At 46.1% G+C, this 20,951-nt stretch overlaps 1 protein-coding gene across 1 annotated transcript in view; it reads right to left on the bottom strand.

The window, feature by feature from the left end:
- LOC145344339 (astacin-like metalloendopeptidase) overlaps positions 1-20,951 on the bottom strand; it is a 228,578-nt gene that overhangs the window by 46,631 nt on the left and 160,996 nt on the right. Inside the window, exon 9 of the mRNA XM_080191469.1 lies at positions 12,524-12,642. Within this exon, the coding sequence (XP_080047595.1) occupies positions 12,524-12,642 (119 nt within the window). The remainder of the gene's footprint in view (positions 1-12,523; positions 12,643-20,951) is intronic.

The raw sequence follows: 20,951 nt of genomic DNA, 5'->3' as shown, positions 1-20,951 counted from the left end.
AGTTTAACGTCTGTTGTTGGAAAAATGCTGGAATCTGTCATAAAAGAAGAAATAGCGAGGCACCTCGAGAAGAATTGTCTGACAGAGCAGACGCAGCACGGATTCGTTAAGGGGAAGTCGTGTTTGACAAACTTATTGGATTTCTATGAGGATGTGACTAGTGCGGTAGACAGAGGGGAACCGGTGGATGTGGTGTTTCTCGATTTTCAGAAGGCGTTTGATAAGGTGCCGCACAAAAGGTTGCTTCAGAAGGTTAGGGGGCATAGAGTTGGGGGTAAGGTGTTAGCGTGGATAGAGGATTGGTTGTCTAATAGGAGGCAGAGAGTGGGTGCTATTCTGATTGGCGGTTGGTGACTAGTGGAGTTCCGCAGGGATCGATGCTGGGCCCTCAGCTATTTACCATTTATACAGATGATCTGGAGGAGGGGGCTGAGTGTAGGGTGTCGAAATTTGCTGATGACACAAAGATGAGTGGAAAAGCAAATTGTGCAGAGGGTGTGGAAAGTCTGCAGAGGGATCTAGATAGGCTGAGCGAGTGGGCGAGGACCTGGCAGATGGAGTACAATATTAGCAAGTGTGAGGTTATCCACTTTGGCAGGAATAATAGTAGGAGGGATTACTATTTAAAGGGCGAAAAGCTGCAGCATGCTACAGTGCAGAGGGACCTGGGGGTCCTTGTGCATGAGTCGCAAAAACCCAGTCTGCAGGTGCAGCAGGTGATCAAGAAGGCGAATGGAATGTTGGCCTTTATAGCGAGGGGGATAGAATATAAAACCAGAGAGATCTTGCTGCAACTGTACAGGGCACTGGTGAGGCCGCAGCTGGAGTACTGTGTGCAGTTTTGGTCGCCGCACTTGCGCCAGGATATTTTGGCCTTGGAGGGAGTGCAGAGGAGGTTCACGAGGCTGATACTGGAGATGAGGGGGTTGGACTATGAAGAGAGACTAAATAGACTGGGTCTGTACTCGTTGGAGTTTAGAAGGATGAGGGGGGATCTTATAGAGACGTATAAGATAATGAAGGGGATGGATAGGGTAGAGGTAGAGAGATTCTTCCCGCTCAGAAAGGACAGCAGGACTAGAGGGCACAGCCTCAAGATAAGGGGGGGGCAGTTTAGAACGGAGTTGAGGAGGAACTTCTTCACTCAAAGGGTGGTGAATCTCTGGAATTCTCTGCCGGTTGAAGTGGTGGAGGCTACCTCGCTAAATATATTTAAGACACGGGTAGATAGGTTTTTGGTAGGCAAGGGAATTAAGGATTATGGGGAGAAAGCGGGAAAGTGGAACTGAGCCACTTCAGATCAGCCATGATCTTATTGAATGGCAGGGCAGGCTCGAAGGGCTAGATGGCCTACTCCTGCTCCTACTTCTTATGTTCTTATTATGGTCTTATGTAGGTCTGTCACCAGTGGTGTGCCGCAGGGCTCAGTACTGGGACTTCTTCTATTCGTAATATATATAAATGACTTGGAAGAGGGTGTACGTGGTGTGATCAGCAAGTTTGCAGATGCCACAAAGATGGCAGGATTGGCGGATAGCGAGGACGATTGTCAGGTGACACAGCAGGATATAGATAGGCTGGTATATTGGGCAGATAGATGGCAGATGGAATTTAATCCTGATAAATGCGAGGTGATGCATTTTGGAAGGAATAATGCAGGGAGGAGTTACATGATAAAGGGTAGACCAATTAAGGGTATAGAAATGCAGAGGGACCTGGGAGTGCAAGTGCACAAGTCTCTGAAGGTGGCAACCCAGGTGGAGAAGGTTGTGAAGAAAGCTTACGGTATGCTAGCCTTTATAGGAAGGGGTATAGAGTATAAGAGCTGGCATCTAATGCTACAGAACGTTGGTTAGACCGCATTTGGAATACTGCGTTCAGTTCTGGTCACCTTACTACCGGAAGGATGTGGAGACCCTGGAGAGAGTGCAGAGGAGGTTTACTAGGATGCTGCCTGGTATGGAAGGACTGGGTTATGAGGAAAGATTGGGTAAACTGGGGCTCTTTTCCTTAGAAAGACGGAGATTGAGGGGTGTATAAAATAATGAAGGGTATAGATAGAGTAAACAGTGGCAGGCTTTTTCCTAGATTGGAGACAAATATCACGAGGGGTCATGAGCTAAGGGAGAGGGGGGAGAAGTATAATTTGGATGCTAGAGGGAGGTTTTTCACACAGAGGGTCGTGGGGGTATAGAATGCACTACCAAGTAAGGTGGTGGAGGCAGGCACGCTGGATTTGTTTAAGGTTTACTTAGATAGACACATGAGCGAAACAGGGATGGAGGGTTATAGGAGACGGTTTTAAATAAGGGTCAGAGCCTCGGGACGTTACTGGAAATCTAATGCTACATGTGTTGATGTTTTGTCTCTTTTACCCCGCAGGTGCGTCGGTCCACCTTGTTGTCTAGTGAGGGGCATGCACACGGTGGGTCGTGCATGAGCTGCTCTTGGATGTTTCGAGAGTGGCCTAGTACTTCGCGTCGTTGTGTATGCTTAAAACTGGACCAGCAGATGGGCACCACAACAGCTCAGTGACTATCACTGTTTGCTGTGCAGATACATGGATTTGGGCCAGTGTCTGTGGGAGTTTGTGCATTCTCCCTGTGGTTGTGTGGGTTTCCTCCGGGTGCTCCGGTTTCCTCCCACACCCCAAAGATGTGCTCTTAGGCTGATTGCTGTAACAAATTGTCCCTAAATTATTCTCCCCTGAATCTGATTTCCAATGGGGTTACCGTAAGCATAGACATGGGTCAAGGGACGTGTAGGAAAAATGCTTTGTTAAGATGGCGGCGCGGGCTCGTTGGGTCGAAGGGCCTGTTTCCCGTGCTGTGTTGTTCTTTGTTCTGTTTTTCTCTCTCTACGGATACTGAAGAATTTGGCTGATTTTATCTGGCATTTTCTACTTTTTCTTTCCTTTCAACATCTGGTGCCCTCCCACAAGGTCTGCCCTCCACAGTTGCCCTCTCCCCTCTAGTGTTGCACTAATACTCACATACCCATTATCAACCTATCCGGGCACACCTTCATTCCAGCCAGGGACATTCACACATACCTGGACTCCAGTGATTTAGTTACATGCAGCCCAGCTTTGTCACTGCAGCTTCTGGATCTGCTGGTTTAGAATTTTATGTTTTGGAGACTAACTGTGGTGGAGGGCAGGAAAATTGGCATGATCACATCTGGGCAATGGGTCAGGTTTACTCACGCCATCTTCTGCCTTTCAGTTCATTAATTATACAGTGAGGAGCTGTTTGAATCTTGTGACAAAGCAAACCATGCTTTGTCACCCGTGGAATTATCTCATGGGATCAAATGTTCTGGTGCCATATTTCAAGGGCACATGCAGAGATATTTACTTACTGCAGCCCAGGTGCATTGGGACCTTATTGCCAAAGGTACCAAGAGGATCTATGGATCAGTAAGGCCTCCCTGGGGATTCTCCTCCAGTCTTTCTGGGGATGAGAGCAGAAGGCCCTGCCACCTGTCTGCGACAGAATGGGAGGAGGTCACTATGGAGATCGGCATCTCTTCAAGCACAAGAAGCTAGGAAGGGAATGTATTATCTGATCAAATCTACAGTGAACCTTCTACTCACTCCAAATTTATACCCTCATAACGGCATCAGCCAGCCTAATGGTCAGACTCTACAGGAATGTCACACAGCCAGCAGAGAGAACATCAGCACTGATTGTCACTGATCATCATCTCATGTAAGATCCTGCACAAACAAACTTTAATCACAAACTGGGGATTGAACAGCACACATTAGGGATGCATCATGCATACTGCTGAAATGCTGTTTCATCCATGATGCTCACAGTTAGTCCACCTGTCTCCATGCAGGACAAGATAGCCCACGACAAAAGGAAGAGATCTGAGACTAGTGGCAGAACCCTGGAATAGTGGGATCTCTCTACCTTCAAAGAGGAGCCTGCTGAATTGAATAGTGAAGGCAGTGATTGCTCTTGTGCAACAGACAACATCAGCCTTGTCTAACAAGCCAGTGAGGATGCATCCAGTGTATATCAACCAAAAGTGGATACTGAATGACAATGATCTATAATGCTGTCAATGATTAATTCTATCTTCTCTCAATGACAACAATCATTTCTGACACTGAGGATTAGTGGAGACCAGGTCACTGAAGGGCCTGACCCTCTGGAATTGGTCCTCAGAGAAATGTTGAACAGGAAAGGACATACAGGTGCTCATTAGGTAGAGTTATCAGAGGCCATAGCAAACTGGAACAAAGGATGGAAAAAATGTACATTTTCTGTCCCATGTTATGGCTCTGGAATGCATCATTGGGAGGGTGGCAGTTGCCTTGGAGTTCCAGATCCAGGAGAATGCAGTTTCTGTCCAATTTGCAGTGTACCTATACATCATTACTCCAGCCATGGCTGCATTCCAGGACTGACTAGGTGAGTAGGGAACAGGACCCTTTGACTTTCTCGTCAAGCAGCCTGGGAAGGCATTTGGGCTTCCATAGAGGGAGCATCATTAGCAGCAAACATTCTAGAGCCAACCACTCAGCAGCCCTCTAATTGGCCCAACAGCACCACAAGTCCTCTGTCTGACTTATCAACTCTTATCAGGTCAGGCTGAGAAGAGTGCAGTTGACCTGGAGAAGAAGACTCTTGGATGGCCCAAGTCCTCCAGTCCCCAAATTTCCAGACGATGACTGCCAAAATTACCTTAGCAGTAAGCAGGCTGCCTTCACTTCTGCTGCAGACCTTCCCAGTTTGTCAGTAGAATTATGCCTGGAGTGAAATATTGGGTGGAATTTCCCCCCAAAAAAACTAAGTATCATAACATTGAGAATTATGGAGTGATCTGTGCCAGACTCTCAGGTGCATTCTGCACCACAATCATCCCACGCTCAGTGCACAGAAAGAGCCTCCATATGAAATACACTGTTATGGAATCCCCAGGCGTGTGATGCACTGGAACTGCCCACAACTGTGCACTCTTAACAAGGGGAGCTGCATACAGACACTCCCTCTGCATTCACAGCCAGTCACACTTGGAAGGTGGCAGTGCAAGAGCAGATCCATGCTTCACCGTGGGAGACCTGGAGGGCCATCCTGTACCCCCGAGAGAGCAGACGGCCCAGGGATAGGAACTTGAATACGGCCTGGGATGCAGTGGCCGAGGCAGTCAGTGCCCGAAGAATAACATTGAGGACTGATGCCCAATACTGGAAGAAAATGAACATAAGAACATAAGAAATAGGAGCAGGAGTAGGCCATCCAGCCCTTCGAGCCTGCCCCGCCATTCAATAAGATCATGGCTGATCTGTCGCTGCTCAGTTCCACTTTCCCGCCCTCTCCCCATAACCCTTAATCCCCTCTCCTATCAAAAACCCATCAACCCACGTCTTAAAAATATTTAGCGAGGCAGCCTCCACCACTTCAACGGGCAGAGAATTCCAGAGATTCACCACCCTTTGAGTGAAGAAGTTCCTCCTCAACTCCGTTCTAAACCGCCCCCCTTTTATCTTGAGGCTGTGCCCCCTAGTCCTATTGTCTTTTTTGAGCGGGAAGAGTCTTTCCACCTCTATCCTATCCATCCCATTCATCATCTTATACGTCTCAATGAGATCTCCTCTCATTCTTCTAAACTCTAACGAGTACAAGCCCAGTTTATTCAGCCTCTCCTCATAGCTCAACCCCCTCAACTCCGGTATCAGCCTAGTAAACCTCCTCTGCACTCCCTCCAAGGCCAAAATATCTTTGCGCCGGTGCGGCGCCCAAAAATGCACACAGTACTCCAGTTGCGGCCTCACCAATGCCCTATACAGCTGCAGCAAGACCTCCCTACTTTTATATTCAATCCCCTTCGCTATGAAGGCCAGCATCCCATTCGCCTTCCTGACCACCTGCTGCACCTGCAAGCTGGGTTTTTGTGACTCATGCACAAGGACCCCGAGGTCCCTCTGCACCGTCGCCTGCTGCAGTTTTTCGCCCCGTAAGTAATAGTCCTTCCTACCATTCTTCCTACCAAAGTGGACCACCTCACACTTGCCAACATTAAATTCCATTTGCCATTTCCTGGCCCATTCGCCCAGCCTATCTAGATCCTTCTGCAGACTCTCCACACCCTCCGCACAATTTGCCGTTCCACCAATCTTGGTGTCATCAGCAAATTTTGACACTCTACACTCGGTTCCCTCCTCCAGATCATCTATATAAATGGTAAAAAGCTGAGGCCCCAGCACCGACCCCTGGGGCACTCCACTAGTCACCATCCGCCAATCCGAATAGCACCCGTTGACCCCCACTCTCTGCCTCCTATTTGACAACCAATCCTCTATCCATGCTAACACCCTACCCCCAACTCCATGTCCCTCGACCTTCTGCAATAACCTCTTGTGAGGCACTTTGTCAAACGCCTTCTGAAAATCTAGAAAGACCACATCCACCGGCTCTCCTCTATCCACCGCCCTAGACACATCCTCATAGAACTCCAGTAAATTTGTCAGACACGACTTCCCTTTAATGAAACCGTGCTGCGTCTGCTCTATCAAGCAATTCCCTTCAAGATGCCTCACAATTTCCTCCTTAATGACAGATTCTAACATTTTACCTACCACAGACGTTAAACTAACCGGCCTATAATTCCCCGCCTTTTGCCTGGCACCCTTCTTAAACAACGGCGTAACATTAGCCGTTTTCCAATCATCTGGCACTTCCCCTGAATCCAGCAACGTTTGGAAAATAACCACCAAGGCATCCACTATCACCTCCGCCATTTCTTTCAGAACCTTCGGATGCATTCCATCCGGTCCTGGGGACTTGTCCACAATCAGCCCCTCCAGTCTGTCGAGCACCGCCTTTCTAGTAACAGTAATGTCATTAAGACCCTCCAGTCCTACCACCTTTCCATCGCTAACACCCGGCAAATTATTCATGTCCTCCTCCGTGAAGACAGAAACAAAAAAGTTATTCAATACCTTAGCCATATCCCCATCCCCTACCACTAGGTCCCCTTTCTCATCCTCTAAAGGACCAACATTCACCCTAGCCAGCCTCTTCCTTTTTATATATTTATAAAAACTCTTGCTATCCTTTTTTATATTAAGCGCTAGCCCAGCTTCATAGTTTCTCCTACCCTTCCTTATCAACTTCTTTGTCAATCTTTGTTGACATTTAAACCTCTCCCAATCCTCTTCTCGCCCACTACTCTTAGCTACTCTAAATTCCTCCGCTTTTAGTTTAACACTTTCCTTCACCTCCTTCGTTATCCATGGCTTATTACCTCTCCTCCTACTATCCTTTTTGACCATTGGAATAAATTTCCGTTGAGCACTAAGAAAGATCTCCTTAAAGATCCTCCACTGCTCCTCAACAGACCCTCCCTCCAACGCGCTCTCCCAGTCCACATTCGCCAATTCTTCTCTCATCCTACCGTATTCCCCTCTATTCAAACAAAGGACGCGTGTCCGGGAACCCACTTTCTCCTCCTCCATCTGCACCAGAAACTCCACCATACAATGATCACTCTCCCCAAGAGGATCCTTCACCACAAGGTCCCTAATTCTACCCGCTTCATTACATAGCACCAGATCCAAGATAGCTCGCTCCCTCGTCGGCTCCAACACACACTGTTCGAGGAAACTATCCCGGCAGCATTCGAAGAACTCTTCCTCGAGCCCCCCACGTCCAACATGGGTCGACCAATCAATATGCAGATTGAAATCCCCCATAACTACGGCCGTCCCATTCCTGCACGCCGCACTTATTTGCGCGTTAACAGCCCGCCCCATCTCCAGATCATTATTCGGGGGCCTATAGACGACACCCACCAGCATTTTCCTCCCTTTGCTGTTCCTAATCTCCACCCACAACGATTCCACCCTCTGCTCCTTGGCTCCAATATCATCCCTTGCTACCACCGTGATGCTATCCTTAATCAGCAGAGCTACGCACCCCCCTTTTCCCTCCTGCCTATCCTTCCTAAACACTTGATAGCCCTGTACATTCAGTTCCCATTCCCTGTCACCCTGCAGCCACGTCTCTGTAATGGCCACCAGATCGTATCCATTTGTGTCGATCTGCGCCATCAGCTCATCCACTTTATTCCGAATGCTTTGTGCATTCAGATAAAGTGCTTTCATCCCAGCCTTCACCTGGACCCTATTTGCCGCAACGCCACCAACTATACTCACGCCCCCTACTCCCTCTATTATTGGGACATCCTCGGCCTCTTCCCTTACATGTACACTCTCCTTAACTTTAGACCTCGTAAGGTCACCTACCCTCGCACCCTCCCCCCCCCAATTAGTTTAAAGCCCTGTCTACAGTCCTCTTTACTCGATTCGCCAGCACTCTGGTCCCAGCACGGTTCAGACTAACCCCATCCCGCCCGAACAGGTCCCACCTACCCCAATACTGGTGCCAGTGCCCCATAAATTCAAACCCATTCCTCCCACACCAATCCCTGAGCCACCCATTCACTTCCTTAATCCTGTCAACCCTACGCCCATCTGCACATGGTTCAGGCAGTAGCCCAGAGATAACCACCTTGTCGGTTCTACTTTTTAATTCCATTCCCAGCTTTTCATACTCCCTCCCCAGATCCTCAGTTCGCATTTTGCCTACGTCGTTGGCACCCACATGTACCACAACGACCGGATTCTCACCCTCCCACTCCAGGTTCCTCTGCAGCCCAGATGCGACATCCCGGACCCGAGCACCAGGCAGACAACACACCCTTCTGTGCACTTTGTCATTGTGACAAAGGACAGTGTCAATACCCTTCACCCCACTATCCCCAATCACTACTACGTTCCTTTTCCCTTTCTCTTTGCCTATGTCCTGCTGCAGCACTGTACCGTGTGCAGCTTGCTCACCAACCTCACCTGCCTCGTTCTCGTCCAGCCTGGAAGCAAGAACCTCAAACCTGTTATGCAGATTAAGAGGCTGAGGCCTCCGCTCCTCACCCCCCTTCCTCCTCCCAGCAGCCCCCTCTTGTCCCTGACCCTTAGAGTTAGCCAGTCTAGGGGGGGTGGATGTCACTTGCACCCCATTGACAATGGCACCCTCTCTCCCCCTGATGAGCCTCAGTGTCTGTAGCTCAGAGGCCAGCTCATTTACCCTGAGCTGGAGCTCCTCTAGCAACCTGCACTTACTGCAGACATGGTCACTGGGATGAACCCTAGGGTCCACCAGTTCCCACATCATACAGAAACCACACATCACATGCCCCTCCATTATTCACTGTAGTAGTTTTGAAAAAATTTTTTTGTTTTTTTTGTTTTTCAAACGAACTCACCTGGCCTTTTTTCCTTCCAGCCCTTTTTGATATTAAGCCCTAGTAGCTCACTCTGCTTCCCACTCACTCCGCTGCCCGCTCAGACGCTGCCCGCTGTCTACACCAGGCCTCCTTTTAAACCTGGCGCTGATTTAAAGCTGATGGCCCACAACTGCCTGCTAACCGCTCCCTCAGAATTCTTAAAGCAGTAAATACAATAAATAAATGCTTTAAACAGTTCTACAAAGAACAAAGTGCTTTAAACTTATTTTAAACAGGTTTTTAACAGGTAAAATCTTAGCTCTCTCTCTGCTCCTTCACTCGTCAGCTCCAGTAAACAATGGAAGGCTTCACCTTGTGGTCAGTTGATATTTAAATCTGATGGACCACAACTGCCTGCTAACCACTCCCTCAGAATTCTTAAAGCAGTAAATACAATAAATAAATGCTTTAAACAGTTCTACAAAGAACAAAGTGCTTTAAACTTATTTTAAACAGGTTTTTAACAGGTAAAATCTTAGCTCTCTCTCTGCTCCTTCACTCGTCTGCTCCAGTAAACAATGGAAGGCTCAAAATGGACACATTCATTTAGGCTGCAGGAATGAGTGTTTATCCACCTCATCTGTCAGACCTGGAATGCCTACATTAATTCATTCCCTGACCGCCTGTGGCTGTTCAGTGTCCAACACTCCAACATTGCCCTCAAATCCAATTGGCGTGCCCTGTCACAACCCCTGCCTGGTATGATGCAGTGCCAACATACATCACCTGTTTACTCCCTGTCTCCTCCCTCATGCCCTGGGCCTGCCGGGCATCAGGCTTTCAATCTTCCCCTTTTATCTCTGCAGGAGATGATGGCCCATACAGAAGGGAGCGGGACAAGAGAGGTGAGGGAATTCTAAGTTGTGACTCCTGGCCCCTTTTGAGGACTGTGCAATGGAGCTCTCAGGACAAGCACCAGGATGACTTGTGAATGACAGTGAGGTTGGCGTGTGCACAAAAACTTTTCCCATATGACCTTTCTCAAGTAAGTTTCAAGCTGCCCAGATTCTTATCCCTCTATTGCACTGAACCATGTGTCTTGGTTTGCAGATGAAACACCCAATGAGGCCAGGCCCTCAAGCGTTGATGCCCCTCTTCCCCCCCCGAAATCCCTGCCAGCCCGTCAGAGGAAAGATCTGAGGAAAGCACTAACCAAGCATCATAGGTATCACCCACAACATTCATCAGCACAAAGACACCCTGGTGGGTGGAATTGGCAGACAGGATTCGGGGTCATTTTCTAGTGAGTATCACACAGCTGCTGCTGATGAGGTGGGAATGTAGGAGGGATTGTGTAGGTGGGGGTCTGTCAGAGCCAAGGAAACAGCTGGCTTCCAGCCAGATGCTGAGCTGCTAGAAACAATTCTCACAGAACTGCTGGAGATGCAGAAGCAGGAAAAGGTGTCAGTGACATCCCTGCAACTGCAAGGCCACTTGGTAGAATCCCATAACTTTCAGGTGCAGCAGATGGTGCTGGCATTACATGGCACCAGGCACCATTGAAAGAATGGCATGCACGGTGGAAAGACTGGGGCAGGAAATGGTAGCCATGGGCGGCAGTGTCCAAGGCCTGGCCAAGTCTCTGAGGACCGTGGCCATGGGCCTCAGGTGCATGCTCAAGAAACTGGGTGATTGCAGAGGGGCTCCAGAGATTGCTCCAGATTCAGAGGGCTATCACGGAGGGCTTGCACAATATGGTGCAGATGACAAGATGTAGGCAAAATACTGTGGGTGCTGGAATCTGAAACAAGAATAGGAAATGCTGGAAATCTCAGCAGGTCCCCCAACAGAGTACACAATCCCCATCTGCCAAAATGCAGATGGCATTGTTGCATGTGCTAAAGGTCACATTCAGCAGAAATGCTCCAGGCGAGCTGACAAAACAAAATATTTAACAAAACAGAGTTAACAAAGTAATTACTTCAAAAGAAACCACATGAAAAATATATGAACTCTCAGCAATAAAGCAGTAGCAAACTCTCACCTGAACTCTTATCAATACCCACAGTTAATATTGTGGTCCACTTTTATGAGAAATTAGCAAAAAGCTGCCTGCCCAAGTTGTCCTTATGCTGAGTGCTAAATTGTGCAGGCAAGATAAAAATTCAATTAAATTAGGTTGTAAATAGCTGAATTAATTGTTGGCAGGAAGAGAGGGGAAGTAGGGAAAGAGACCAACATTTATTGTCATCCCTAATTGCTCTTGAGAAGGTTATGATAAGCTGCCTTCTTCAACTGCTGCAGTCTGTCTGGTGTAGGTACGTACATCAACTGTGCTATTCAGGACGTAGTTTCAGGATTTTGATTTAGCAACTAATACTGAAGTTTTATTCTTCTTTATTGCCTACAACAGAGTGCTTTGCTAGGACATTTCAGATGGCATTTAAAAATTGACCACATTGCATCTGCAGTCACAAGTAGGTCAAACCAAGTAAGACCAGCAGATTACCCTTTTTTTGTTTTTATTCCAATTCAAACCAATCAAGTCCAACTCAGAGTCTCAGCAAGTTGAGACATTGCCGATCCAAGCTGATAAGGCAGGGCTGTCATTCCTGCCTTGGGCTTGATCTACCTAATCCAAGTTGATTGGACTAGGTATAGCTCCTCCTCTAAGGCTTGATCTCATTTGCATCTTAGCCAAAAGGCCGAGATGCCGCTTTTAAAAATTGCTTCAAATGAAGCTGAAATGCAACCTAATGACTTCAATCAAGCACAGCATGAGATAGTACACTTGATCTTAGCCAAAACAATGGTTTTACGACAATGGTTTCATGGTTATCATTAGAGTTATGGGGGGAATTCTCCAGTCCTGCCCCCCACAGGAATCATAGTAGCTGGAGGGCAGTGGAGGTGTACCACACAAAGGCCCATTGACCTCAGGTGGGATTGTCCAGTTTTGAGGCAAGCGTGACTGGAGAATCCCACCCATAACTCATTGAATTGAAATTCCACCATCTGACGTGGTATGATTCAAACCTGAATCAACAGAACATACCCAAGATTACTCATCTAGTGACAAGACAACTATGTCACCATTCCCCCCACATTGTTATTCTGCCATTTTGGAGCGCCTAGTGTAATGAAACCTGGTTCTTCTCTCACAGTCCAAAGATGTGCTGATTAGGTGCATTGGCCATGCTAAATTCTCCCTCAGTGTACTCAAACAGGTACTAGAGTGTGATGACTAGTGATAATGTAAGCAAATAAACTTTAAAAACTTTAAACATACCTTAAGATGCTCTCGTGCCCTAATTAGCCACCTGCAGTCAGCATTGTTGGGATAATTGTTTGGGTAATTTGGAGAAGTTAGAGTTCCATTCTCGGCTATAAGCATTTCTCTACATACATCTGAAAAACACACAAATTAAGATGGTGGTGTTCACTACTTTTCCCAAAGCATATAAACATTGACAGGGAATGATACCGAAAGATATTGTGAGATAAAAACATCGAGCTGTTATTTTGTGCAAATCACTGAAAGCCCATACCAATCCAGAGGAATGATGTGGAGATGTCGGTGTTGGACTGGGGTGAGCACAATAAGAAATATCACAACAGCAGGTTAAGGAGCCTGATGAAGGAGCAATGGTCCGAAAGCTCATGATTCCAAATAAACCTATTGGTGTTGTGAGACTTCTCACTGAATCCACAGGAGGTTTAAATAAATCAAATAGGAAAAGGCTGCTGACATATTATTTTAGTTTAACAGATTGAGAAGGACCAGTGAAATGGATTTTGTCATAGAATCATCAGGCACAGAAAGAGGTTATTTAACCAGTCAAGTCCATATCAACTCTCTTTAAAGCAATCCAGTCAGTCACATCACCCTGCAACTTGCCCTCAAGTGTCCATACAGTTTCCTTTTAAAATAATTGACTGTTCATGTTTTGAATAGCCTTGTAGGCAGTGAGCTTCAGATCATTACTAGTCATTGTGTAAAAAATTTTCCTTACAACCACCATCACCAGCTACTCGCCACTCCACCCACAACCTTGTCAACAAATCTGAAATCTGCATTCCCTAGTATTCAACTGATAGGACCAGCTACCGTTTGATAAAAAAGAAATACTGGAAATATTCTACACATCTGACAGCTGTAAATGCGAGTACTCCTGACATTGCCTCCAAATGTGAACACCTTACACCTTCCTTCCAGCAAATAAACCAGGCTTCCTTTTTATCTTCAGCAGCTGTGACACCCAATGGTGTTGTTGGGTAGACTTCAGAACGTGTCTCATGACCCCCCCTTATTTTACCCTAAATTTAAGGACAAATTATAAACAAAACAATTTTATAAAATCCCATATATGCTACAATGCAAATTCCTCAATGTATATTCAAGCCATTCCCTTGACCGAGTCATCTCTTGTAATCTTGTTATTTCCATTGTACTGATGTTAGACAAGGCCATCTCTGATAATGCACTGCTTTTTGCCAACATCCCTCTTTCGTGCCCCAACTTTCTATCTCCTTCTGTATTTATACCGGGGGAAAAAATACACACTTTCATACACAACTGCACATTCAATATGCTAATTGTTAAGCCTCTGATCCTCCATTCACAACATTTCTACAAGCACTGATTCAGTAAAAAGCACTCCCATCTCCACCTTTGATACCCAGAAGATGTGACCTTGCACTCAATTGGCTCTTGTCTCAACACTCCATAGGGTCCAGGCCGACTACGTGGCCCTCAGGGACTTTAAAGGGACCATACAACCATACCCCTTCCTCCTTAACTCCTGAAGTCAACTAAAGAGGAAACTAAAGAGGAATACATCGCTGGATTCCGGGGAAGTGCCGGAAGATTGGAAAACGGCTAATGTTACGCCGTTGTTTAAGAAGGGTGGCAGGCAAAAGGCAGGGAATTATAGGCCGGTTAGTTTAACGTCTGTTGTAGGTAAAATGTTAGAATCCGTGATCAAGGAGAAAATAGCGAGGCATCTTGAGGAGAATTGTTTGATAGAGCAGACGCAGCACAGTTTCGTTAAGGGGAAGTCGTGTCTGACGAATTTATTGGAATTCTATGAGGACGTGTCTAGGGCGGTGGATAGAGGAGAGCCGGTGGATGTGGTGTTTCTTGATTTTCAGAAGGCGTTTGATAAGGTGCCTCACAAGAGGTTATTACAGAAGGTCACGGGGCATGGAGTTGGGGGTAGGGTGTTAGCGTGGATAGAGGATTGGCTGTCAAATAGGAGGCAGAGAGTGGGGGTCAATGGGTGCTATTCGGATTGGCGGTTGGTGACTAGTGGAGTGCCCCAGGGGTCGGTGCTGGGGCCTCAGCTATTTACCATTTATATAGATGATCTGGAGGAGGGAACCGAGTGTAGGGTGTCAAAATTTGCTGATGACACCAAGATTGGTGGAACGGCAAATTGTGCGGAGGGTGTGGAGAGTCTGCAGAAGGATTTAGATAGGTTGGGCAAATGGGTTAGGAAGTGGCAAATGGAATTTAATGTTGGCAAATGTGAGGTTGTCCACTTTGGTTGGAATAATGGTAGGAAGGACTATTACTTACATGGCGAAAAACTGCAGCATGCGACGATGCAGAGGGACCTCGGGGTCCTTGTGCATGAGTCGCAAAAACCCAGCCTGCAGGTGCAGCAGGTGGTCAGGAAGGCAAATAGGATGCTGGCCTTCATAGCGAGGGGGATTGAATATAAAAATAGGGAGGTCTTGCTGCAGCTGTATAGGGCACTGGTGAGGCTGCAGCTGGAGTTCTGTGTGCAGTTTTGGTCGCCACACTTACGCAAGGATATTTTGGCCTTGGAGGGAGTGCAGAGGAGGTTTACTAGGCTGATACCGGAGTTGAGGGGGTTGAACTATGAGGAGAGGCTGAATAAACTAGGCTTGTACTCGTTAGAGTTTAGAAGAATGAGGGGAGATCTCATTGAGACATATAAGATGATGAAAGAGATGGATAGGATAGAGGTGGAGAGGCTCTTCCCGCTCAGAAAGGACAGTAGGACTAGAGCGCACAGCCTAAGGATAAAGGGGGGGGCGGTTTAGAACGGAGTTGAGGAGGAACTTCTTCACTCAAAGGGTGGTGAATCTCTGGAATTCTCTGCCCATTGAAGTGGTGGAGGCTGCCTCACTAAATATATTTAAGATGCGGGTTGATGGGTTTTCGATAGGCAAGGGGATTAAGGGTTATGGGGAGAGGGCGGAGATGTGGAACTGAGACACGACAGATCAGCCATGATCTTATTGAGTGGCGGGGCAGGCTTGAGGGGCTAGATGGCCTACTCCTGCTCCTATTTCTTATGTTCTTAAAAAAAAATGATTAACGTGAGAAACAATTTTCAGAAAAACATCAGGTCAACTTCCCATGACAACTTGTCAAAAGTTTAGTCAGTCTAGTGACTTCGGAAATCTTATAGACTGTCTCAACTCTGAACTAGCTTCATCTGGTCAGGAGGTGAATAGCAAACTCATCAACCCAGGGTCTAGGTCATCCTCACTAGCAGCTGTATTCTCCATTACTGGAACAACTAGGTGCTCTGGCTCCACATTTATGACCAGGATCCCTGTTCCCAATCTAGGCAGATCTACATCTGTGCTTAAGTCAACTGTTGATCCCTTTTATAAGGCGCTACTCTCTTCCTCATATGATTGTGAATGTAGCCCAATCCATCACGCAAACCAGCCTCCCATCCATTGACTCTGTCTACACTTCCTGCTGCCTTCGCAAAGCAGCCAGTATAATTAAGTACACCATGCAACACTTCCATCCATCGGGAAAACAATACAAACTATCACATACTAGCCGACTCAAGAACAGCTTCTTCCCTGCTGCTGTTAGACTTTTGAATGGACTGACCTTGCATTAAGTTGATCTTTCTCTACACCCTAGCTAACAGCAACACTTCTTTCTGCACTCTCTCGTTTCCTTCTCTATGAACAGTATGCTTTGTATAGTGCTCAAGAAACAATACATTTTACTGTATATTAATACGTGACATTAATAAATCAAATCAAATCAAAATCTACATGTTTCATGATGCAACATCTTTGCATCCCTACAATATAGAAGACCTGCCCTGTCCTTTCCATGATCTTACCAACAACCCATGCCGATTCTGCTGCAAAATTTCTGACCATGTCTAAATCATCACCTCTGTCATTCTTTTTTGAGTTGTGATTTTCTTTCTGGGAATCTTGTCTAGCTTCCACCCTCCCCGCCCCAACTGACAGCTCAGCTGGTGTGACCCTTAAGGTCACATTTGGCATAATGTTGTAAAACAAAAAGCTTGCGATCTGTAAAGGTAGAGGCCTACTTGTTTCTTTAGTGAGGCCTTGAAAGTTTGCACAGTATGTTCTGCGAACCCATTTGATGTTCGGTGTAAGGTGCTGACCTAATGTAGCGAATGCCATTTGATTTTACAAATTTCTGAAGTTCCTCTGCCAGGGAAGGATGTACCATTGTCTGATATTGACACCTCTAGGATCTGATGGACTTCATCAACTGGACATATAGCCACTTTGAATGTGCGTCTGCAAAATTCAGAAACATATGGCTCATGAACGGTTCTGCAAAGTTGATATGCATTTGTGCCCAGAGTTTCCCTGGCTACTCCCAAGGGTGCAGATTAGCTCTTGCATCAATAGTCATATTCCTTTGGGCAGGGTAATAACCCTAGCTCCTCACAATAATACCCTGTCTTCACAAGTTATCTCCATCTTCCTTTGTTGATGGGGCTCTAAAGCACTGACTTCTCATGTTGCCACCCTTGCATCACCATCATTTTTGATGGGTGTCTTTCTGTCCACATCCTTATGTGCTTCACTGAGATCAGCAAGAACCCTATCATATGCAGTGCCAGCATGATCTCTTGCGAACTGGCAGGATAACCTGCAGAGTGCAGCTGTAATTTGATATCTGTGTTTCTGCGCAGTACTAAAAAAAGTATAATTATACACTGCCGATAGGACAGTCCAGCGCTGCACCCTTGCCAAAGCTATTGGTGGTACTGGTTTACCTTCTCTGAAAAAGCCCAGCAATAACTTGTGGTCCAAAACAATTGTAAAATGCTCACCATAAATGTACTGATAAAACCTTTTGGCTGCACAAATGACAGCCAAGTTTTCTTTATCAATTTGGGATTTTTTTCTTCGACATCAAAAATGCCCTTGAGGCAAAGACAATTAGCCTTTCTGCTGCATCAAGCATACTGTGGGACAAAACTGCTCCTTTCTATACAGTGATGCATCACAATTCACCACCATGAGCTCAGTTGAATTGTAGTGCACCAATAATGTTGATCACTGCAGAGCCTGGTTGATTGTTGTGAATACTTCTTTCTGGTTTTCTCACCACTTCAATCATCGATATTTCTTTAACAATTGGTGGAGTGGAGCTAAGGTGGGAGGTACATTTTGTAGAAACTTACCATAACAGTTTACCAAACCTTTTCCATCCACCCTAAAACCTAAATAGGTAACTTTGCCTGCTTTGAAAGTACATTTTTCCTAATTAAACCTAGCCCCGCTTCTTTAAATCACTTCAAAACTTCCTCGAAGTTTGCCCTGTTTTCTTCAGGCGAGGTTTTTGCAATTGGAATGTCATCGAAATAAGCTATTATACTCCAGTTGCTTTGTGATATACTTTCCATTGTATGTTGGAAAATGGCGCAGACTGATGAGACTCTGAAAAGTGGGCATATATATCGATATAAATCATTATTGAAGGCTATCAATCTCTATGAGTCTTTGCCCAATTACAGCTGTCAGTAAGTATGACTGAGGTCAAACATGGTGTATTTTAACTCTCCAGCTAGTTTGGCATACATGTGTTCAATTTTGGGAACTGGATATCTGTCTATTAGGGCTCCTTTATCAAGTACCCACAAATTCTTACATTCCGATCTGGTTTTAGGATGAGTATGATGGATGCAGCCCATTCTGAAAATTGAACAAGCTTTATGATACCTAAATTTTCCAATTTCTTGAGTTCAACATCAAACTTATGTTGAAGTGCATAAAGCCCTGGGCAAGCCCTGAAAAATCTTGGTATTGCTTCCGGATTCAAATATATTTTAGCATTAGCTCCCCTTATATGCCCTAATTCATTTCGAAAGCCCTCTTAATATTTGCATTGCAGATCCTGGAACCCTCCATCTCAAAGATTTAATAGGTGTAATTTTCCCCCAAAAAACTTTAAATGTCTAATGCTTTTTGGGTGAGCTTAGTCAAATGAATTTACAGCATTCTGCAACACAGAGGCTATCAGCTGATTTACATTAGTAGAAAGGGATGGGGCCTAATGTCGCTCAAGAAGCTGGCATCAGACGGCTAAGGGGGTCACAGCACATGTCCTGATCCCTCCATATACTACTGTGATCAGTTGACATGTACACTCCCTCCCTCCAATTGCGGACCTCCTGGTCGCCGACCTTTCCCAGACATTGGGGGCCATGACGACCACCCCCGATGCCCACCCACACCCCACTGCCTCCCCCAACCCCCCAACCGCCATATCAGATAACGCCAGTCCCAACCGCATCTCCTCCAATCACCGGCCGTTGCATCACCACTTTCTCCTGATTGTTGGTCTCTCAATAACCAGCTTCGGTCTCCCAATCTTTGGTCCCAGCCTCTGATGGCTGGCCCTGATCTCTGATGGCCAGCCCCGCCCTCCAATTGCCAGCCCCACCACTAGCCTTCACCCCACATATGGACTTCCCCTTCCCTCCCCTCCTAACTCCCCCACCACGACACATCCATCCCCTCAGGCTTTGTCCCTTGGCACTACCTGGTGGGACTGCCAAAGTGCCAGGCTGGCACTGTCCAAGGGGCACTGCCCCTTCTGCCCCAACTGCCTGAGGGCTTCAATGGCCTCCAGTCCCACCAAGGCCATGACAGAGGTCCTGATTGCTCGGGACCATATGTGATCCCTGCTGGTGTGGACTTCCACTGAAGGGGTTGCAAACATAAATGTGCCAGGACGATACCATTCCGGGCTCACTAAATAGATTGAAATTACTCATTGATGTTGTAACAGTGCGGGGCTGATTACGTCAGAATAAATAACCTGGGAAGATCGTGTCCAGTGTCTTTAACCAATTCAGTTTAATCTGCTTAAGATAATCATGCCCCATTAAACAAACTGATACCTCTTAATTACCAAAACAGCTAACTGTGCTGCCTGCTCCTGTAGGACACTGTGACTGTTGCTGCTCCTAAAGTTTGCAGCTTTTCTCTGGAACAGGTATACAATATAGCTACAAACTCTTTTAATCTCAATAGTCTGAGGCCTTTTTAAGATAACAAAATGCCTGCTACCTTGTGTGTGCTTCCGCAGCTCCTGCTGTGACCATCAAGGCTATCTCTTAGGGGGGTATTTTACCTACTTGGATGTGGTTTGAGGTAAACAATTTGGGTTTCTTGTTGGACTTCTCAGACAGTTCCTTCAAAGGAGTTAAACTAATCATTGTGGTTTTGTATTTATACATGTGGTTCTGAAAACTTTTACTCTGCATCACATTTATAACTGACCTTTCTTGTTGCAGTTGAAACACTCATAATTTCTAAATTAGCAGGCTTCTTGTGAGTATTCTCCCCCACACCAATAACAAGCTTCTGCCTTTGAGTCTGTATCCTTTAAAGTGGATTATTCAATATCCACATTCAGGTTGGCCTTTACATTAGTCATTTCCCACCACTCATGGTTTACTTTGTTTGGCACACTTTGCAATTTGCTCACACCATGCTCCATACATTTATTCAGCCGCCTGGGCCAGTTCTACAGTGTTTTTCAGAGAAATTTTGGTCTCAGCCAATAATTTACTTTGTATAATCAGGCTGTTCATACAGCAGACCAAATGGTCCCTCAACATTTCTCCTAAAGCTGGGCCAAATTTGCTTGGCTAATCCTCTCAACTTTGCCACAAAGCCTAAGACTGCCTCTACTGGCTCTCAGACTGCTAAGTGAAATTTGTATCTCAACATAATGATTGAGGGCCGGGGTTTGAAATGATTCTTAAAGATTAGGGCTGGAATTTTACCACACTGCCCACCACGGATCTGGCCACGAGAAGACTGGTGATCAGGGAGGCAGTCATGGCCACCGATCGGGAGGCCAGCAATTGGGAGGCTGGCAATCGGGAGGCTGGTGATGGAGGGAAGGAGCATGCCCACCGATCTCCCACTGGTGCAATTCCCATGATGACCTTAGTGATGCACAGAGTGCCAGAAATTGATTAAATTAAGCTCGTTCAAAAAATGAGCAGAAAAAGCTCCTACATCCCCGCTTATTGGGCACTTTGTTATTTTTCAGGAAAATGTTTCAGTAAAATAACCATTAGTTCTTCTAAACTCCAGTGAATGGGTATCCTTCATGTTCAATATTATGAATATTTTTAACATGAATATTAAAGATAGAGGGTTGAGAGGAGATGAGGTCCTTAATACAATTACTGTTACTAAAGAGGTAGTGCTTGGTAGACTAATGGGACTGAAGATAGACAAGTCCCTGGGACCGGATGGAATGCATCCCAGGGTTCTGAAAGAAATGGCAGAAGTAATAGCAGATGCATTAGTAATTATTTATCAAAATTTGCTGGACTCTGGGGAAGTACCGGCAGATTGGAAAACAGCTACTGTTACGCCGCTGTTTAAAAAAGGTAGCAGACAAAAGGCAGGTAACTACAGAGCGGTTA

This window comes from Carcharhinus amblyrhynchos, chromosome 6 (assembly GCF_965287045.1).
Source record: "Carcharhinus amblyrhynchos chromosome 6, sCarAmb.v2.hapA, whole genome shotgun sequence".
Classification (NCBI taxonomy): domain Eukaryota; kingdom Metazoa; phylum Chordata; class Chondrichthyes; order Carcharhiniformes; family Carcharhinidae; genus Carcharhinus; species Carcharhinus amblyrhynchos.
The sequence above is the reverse complement of the archived record's forward strand: the minus strand, read 5'-3'. Positions and strand labels throughout refer to the sequence as shown.